Below are 6000 nucleotides of genomic sequence, written 5' to 3'. Positions count from 1 at the left end.
TGCTTGCTGTCCACTCGGACCGTCTCGGCGTAGGGGCTTCCCACGCCGTAGCCGATGATGTAACCGCGGACCAGGATGTTGGGGCTGAGCGGCGGCGTCCAGGACATGATGATGCTGTTGGGCAGCGGCCGGACGTGCAGCGAGCTGGGCTGGTCCGGAACCTGACTCTCTGCCAGAACAAAACCACAGAAGAAGAGTCAGCGTAACGGCCTGACACGTGGTGTTACCCCTCAGCCTCAGATTAGATCAGATTACTGGCCTCCGGCTCCCTGGGGGGATCACATCGCCTCTCTGAGCGATAATCCATTGAAATCAGGTTTCCGTCTCTTTGAGAAACGCAGTTAGCAAAGATGTTTGTTGTTTTTATCTGAGCGGCTTCCTGCTGAGCAGAGCGTCGTGTTCCTGATCTCCAGCAGGAAGAGGAATCATTAAAGCTGCTGTTTGTCTCCACACTCATCTGAGGTCACAATGAAGCATCAGCTAATTGTTTTACAGTGTTTATACAGCCACTATTTATTAAGAAATGTCTGACTGGGGATTTTCTCAGCACCTTCCTGTAGATGGTTATTAAAGCAAAGCCAATAATAGTAACAAAAAGGACAGATTATAACAGCAGTGACTTCATTAATTACATGTATAATCCTAATATTTTACTCTGTAAGGACTAATTAAGAGTTTAAATGCTCATCGTTAAGCAACTACCTAGTGATTTAATAACTTAAAGTTGGAAAATATGTTTTACTCACTTCTTTATGAAGAAAGAAAATGAAGTAGAGCTTCACACTCGAAGCCAAATTTTAGTTTTCATTCTTGAAAAGACATAAAAAATTCATGCATACTGTAAGAAAAACCCCTTTTGGACCATATTAGCATTTTCTGTGATCTTAGGATCCATTTCTGGTGAGTTTAACCCAGCAGCCGTTGTTTCTTATTCTTATTCTGGAATGATATTTTCTTTTCTTGGTGTTTCCACTCCTCCCCCTCTCCCTCCCAGTTAGCGGCTCTCCATCACCCCCACCGGCCCCCCGAGACCAAACCTTCGCTCCATCGACCAGCCGCAGTTCTCTGCTGCTTAAATATTTATGTGTGTTTGGAAAGAGGAGGAAGACGCTTGTTGTTGTACAGATTACCGTCCAAATCGTTCTCCGGCGTCTGGGCGGTGTACCAGTCGCTGCAGGGACCCGTTCCGTTCACCGTCATGGCCGCCACCTGGAAGCTGTACTGACTGCCCTTCTCCAGACCTGAACGCCGACAGAGGAGAAAGAGGCGTCGTTACACCTGACATTCAGCGCTGAACTTTCAGGCTCCACTGCCGCTGCTGAGAATAACCAGATGCTTGAGTGGCTCTGAGAAAACCAGGATTGGTGGAAACATTTGTTTTAGAAACGTTCAGGTTTGGACCGGTCAGTCATTAAATGGCCAGCATGTGGTCAGAGTATTTTGTGTTTATATGTTCTGATCCACAGAAAACCATTTCTGAATCAAAGTTTGGTCAGTCTGATTGGTTGACTGAATGAGGTTAACCTAGTTAAACGGGTTGGTTTGATCAGCCAGGCTTTATGATTAGTTGGGTTGGTTAGTCAGTGTGTTGGGATGGTAAGTTGGTAAAATCTGTTTGACTCAGTTAGTTAGTTGCTTTTCCTTGTTGCTGGTTAATCTGTCCGTAGGTTGGGTTGGTTTGATTGGTCAGGATTTTAGTTTGTTAGCTAACTAGTGGGCGGCAGAGGAGTTTAGGTAACTAGTTACCAATCTGGTCAGATTGGCTGGCTGAGTTGGATTAGGCTCCTTGGCTTGGTTGACCAGGTGGTTGAATAATTTGGATTATAAACATAAACAGACTTTATAGTAAAATAGCATCTTAGAAAACAGAGGATAATTTCTGATGTTCCTCATTCAGGCGTTTTGTTGTGAATCAAAGGAAAACGTTAAAGCTTCAACTAAACAGGCTTACACTGCACTGGGATTGGATTAAACCCACGGATTACAATAAACAGTAAAACTAATAACTTCATCATCTCAATCCTGCATTGAAACATATATTTATATGTATATGTTGAGGTTTCCTGAGGCAGCCGAGTTCACAGCAGACAGATTAGTCTCCAACTCAACCGAACGGCAACCTGCAGCCGGCGCAGACAGACAGACAGACGGAGATAACCGTCAATGAAAAAAATAATGGAAACGGAGATCAGTTTCATTCAAATCTGGCACAGCTCAAATTGAAATAATAGCTGGTGGCACTTTGGATGCAGCCACACACACACTTCCTCCGTACGGCCATGTTTTATGCTAATAAAGGTTCTTCTGTGGCAGGAGAAGAAAACAGACATGAGCAATAAAAGAGCAGAAACAATTCCCCACTGTTATATATATTTATATTTATGTCTTTAGTTCGTTCTTCCCATCAAGGTTTCTTTAAGTTGAAGACCAAAAACGACGTCACTTTCATAAAAGTCCTGCTGTTTCATTAATGGTTCATAAAACAAGCTTTTAATTTACAGATAAACCATAAAACATCTGAAGTGAATCAGTCTGTAAACGTAGCGGGTCACAAAGGTTCTGGTACCTGTGAACAAGTACCAGAAGTTGTTGGGTTCGATGGCCTCCTGGTCTCCACGGCGACCAGTCTTCCTGTATTTGATCTTGTATGCGGTGATGATGCCGTTCTGGGCGCTGCGAGGGGGCGGCTGCCATGACACCTTGATGCTCTGAGGGAAAACAGAGAAGAAAAACTCATTTGTCATCTTTCACGGTCTGTTTGCTGCTCTTCAGCTACTCGGTTGTTGTTTTATTGATGAAGTTAACCATGCAGGTGCACTCTGGTAATGAATTCACAGAGATAAAACTCCTTCCTGACAGTTGGCACCAAACACAACAATTAGCATTGTTAGCCAAATAAAGAGCAGAGGAAGAAACGACTTGGAGGAAAATTCTAACATTTACGGCTTGGTTTGGTTTCACTTCAATCAAGAGAAAAAGGAAAAGTGGCCTGTATGAAATCGGTTCTTTATTATTAACAAAGGATAAGAAGCAGAGACTGGACGGATTATACAACAATAAAACATTTGAAAATGGTCAGCATTATTGTTTTATTTTTAATAAGTATCTGCAGACATGTAAGAATAAAAAATGTTCTGATGTGAAAAAGTTAAAGTTCCTCTACAGAACGGAGCTTCATGCTATTCGCTCCATAAACGCTACAGGTTCAGATGAGAAACACGATATTCGATTATTGAATAACAAACCGATGAAGCTGATCTGGATATTTATGGCACAAATATGAGTTTTGTTACATGTTCAGTTGACAAGTTGAGTTGGTTTGGTTTGATTGGACTGGTTTGGTTTGACTGGTTTGACTGGACTGGTTTGATTGGACTGGTTTGACTGGACTGGTTTGGTTTGACTGGTTTGACTCGACTGGTTTGATTGGACTGGTTTGATTGGACTGGTTTGGTTTGACTGGTTTGATTGGACTGGTTTGATTGGACTGGTTTGACTGGACTGGTTTGACTGGCCAGTCGTGTTTTGTCATCTTAGATTTGTTGACCAGTCAGCAGGTTTTGATTTGACAGTTTAGTTGGTCTATTGGTCAGTTGGTTGAGTTGGACTAGCCGGTCGGGTTAATTGGTTGATCACTTGATTGGTTGGTTTTGTTTGGACAGTTTAGTTGATCAACTGGTTTGGCTGGACTGGTCCGTTGGTTGAGTTGAGCTTGATTAGACATTGGTTTGGTTGGATGAACTGGGTTGACTGGTCCAACCTAAGAACTTTACCAAACCATCCAGTCAGTAATCAGGAGGCGTCTGACATGTTGAACGTTGTACATGTGGAAGACGAGAGCAGAGCTGCTTCTTTAGATGTTTCTGACACTGGAGAAGGAAAAGGATCCCATCAGGATTCTGACCGGGTTTCAGCTGCACCTCCAGCTCCAATCTCCATTTCCTGGCTTTTGCTGCCACCACATCAGCACCAATTATCAGGCAGTTAGCACCTGATATCCATGTAAAGTCACAGCAGCAGACGGGTCCAACAGTCCGGCACACGGAGGACTGAGCCAAGAACAGAACCCAACCTGCAGACGGTCGATGACACCAGAAAACCTGCTGACATCTCCTACACACATCCATCCTGGCCTCCCAGATCACCGGCATGACAGGAATCCAGAACAGTCTGTGTTTTCATGACACTGTAAAAACAAACGGTAAATCTGATCTGTGGTCGGCACAGACGCCGTTAAGCTTCTGTTTCTGCTGCTCGTCTGGATTCATTGTCTGCTGCGCTTCCATCTGTATGCATGCGGAGTGTTTGGGTGTGTTTGTGTGTGAGCCGGCTGTGTGTTGAATGAATTTTAATTGCTTTATTTGCATGTTAACAACCCACCTCTGCCACACACACAGATGCAGCAGATGTTGGCTCGGCCTCCTGTGAGCTCTGCTCTGCGAGGCAGCTGCCATCAACCGCTCAGCTCTCACCGCGACCCGGAGTGTGTTCGCTGGGCTGAACACTAATCAATGAACATTAATGAATCTGAAAAGTAATTCTGTTTTCTCTCATCAACTAATTCAGTCATAAGTTTAGCTGCTTCTTGTTTCTACTCCCAGCAGCCTGACATGAACAGAAGACAACCTTGCTGCTGATATTTACTTCTTGTTGGTTTCGGTTCCTCTGTCAGTTTGACTTTTGGTTTGCTGATATTCAGGGACAGAACCAGGCGGGTTCTGTCCAGCAGCTCCAACGTTCAGCAAGTTTTCATCTGGCAAATGTATTTTTAACATTTTACACAATTCAGCTGGATTTGCTTTGCCAGAACCTCCAGCAGACAGACGGAGGCCTCAGCAACCGCCAGACTGAAGGACTGTGTGTCTAACAGCTCAGGAGCACCTCAGGGCTCTGGACTCGCACCAGTCATTTTCACGCTGTAAGCTTCAGACTTTCAGCACAAGTCCAAGTCCTGTCATCTGCAGAAATACTCGGATGAGTCTGCAGTCATCAGGAGTCTAAGAGAAATCTGGTGGTTTTAGATTCCAGACAGGATTAGGTCCAAATTTAAACATTTTACAAAAGAGAAAACATGAATTAGCCATGCTTCCATCTGCTAGCTTGAAGCGACTCAACCAGGCTACGTAAAGCGAAACTTCATCAGTTTTCAGAGTTTCATGCCTCTGGTAAGGCACAAACCCACCAGTGGACACCACAAAACATGAAGCAGGTAAAAACATCTTGTTTTTTCTCCAGTGATAAAAATCACAAACTGTGTCCATAAAAACCATAAACAATAAAATTAAAGGACTGAACTTAAACTATGAACATGGACCTGAATCATCCACCTGTAATCAAACATCTTCTGGTTTCTATTGATCTGAGGCTGAATCCACAATCTGCTGCTGCAGACATTCGGTTAACGGGACCCTGTGGAGAACCGGGGCTGGTTCTGGTTCTGTTCTGGTTCTGTTCTGGAGACGACTGTGGAACCTCTGGACATGAGAGTGGAACTAATAAAAATCAAGAAAATCATGGAAAATTCCTCTAAATCAGACGGAGATGTAACACCTTCGGTCAGAAGCTTGGTTTTGAGCCGTTGTAACACAGACTGCTACAGGAGCTCCTTTCTGGCCACAACCATCAGAATCTACAACAACTCTGCAGAAAGTTGATTAACAGCAGCATTTAATCCCCTTTAGGATGAACGGATGAATTCATGCATAATGCAGTGAAACCTGTTTGTTCTTTTCTGCTGTTGCTCTTGTTTCCATGGCGATCATTTCCTCCCAGCATGCTTTGAGCTGACCCCCCGATTCTGACAGATTCCCGCTGTCATGCTGGTGGTCGGCGTGTTTCCCTCCACCAGGCGGGCCGGGAATCGGACCGGGCGGCGGACCGGGTATTGGGCCGGGCATCGGACTGGGTATCGGACCGGGTGGCAGACCGGGTATTGGGCCGGGCATTGGACTGGGTATCGGACCGGGCGACAGACTGGGCGGCGGACCGGATATTGGGCCG

At 44.8% G+C, this 6000-nt stretch overlaps 1 protein-coding gene across 2 annotated transcripts in view; it reads right to left on the bottom strand.

Moving 5' to 3' along the window:
• The window catches only part of dcc (DCC netrin 1 receptor), a 158740-nt gene that overhangs the window by 43981 nt on the left and 108759 nt on the right, over positions 1–6000 (bottom strand). For both annotated transcript variants that reach the window (XM_028026239.1, XM_028026238.1), the window contains exons 13-15: positions 2567–2708; positions 1131–1241; positions 1–169 (exon numbers count right to left, since the gene is read on the bottom strand). The exon at positions 1–169 is cut by the window's left edge and continues 26 nt beyond it. In XM_028026239.1, coding sequence (XP_027882040.1) covers positions 1–169; positions 1131–1241; positions 2567–2708 — 422 coding nt within the window. The remainder of the gene's footprint in view (positions 170–1130; positions 1242–2566; positions 2709–6000) is intronic.

The sequence above is a fragment of the Xiphophorus couchianus genome, chromosome 8 (genome assembly GCF_001444195.1).
Source record: "Xiphophorus couchianus chromosome 8, X_couchianus-1.0, whole genome shotgun sequence".
In the NCBI taxonomy this organism is placed as follows: Eukaryota; Metazoa; Chordata; class Actinopteri; order Cyprinodontiformes; family Poeciliidae; genus Xiphophorus; species Xiphophorus couchianus.
Note: the sequence above shows the minus strand (reverse complement) of the source record. Positions and strands in the feature narration are given on the sequence as shown.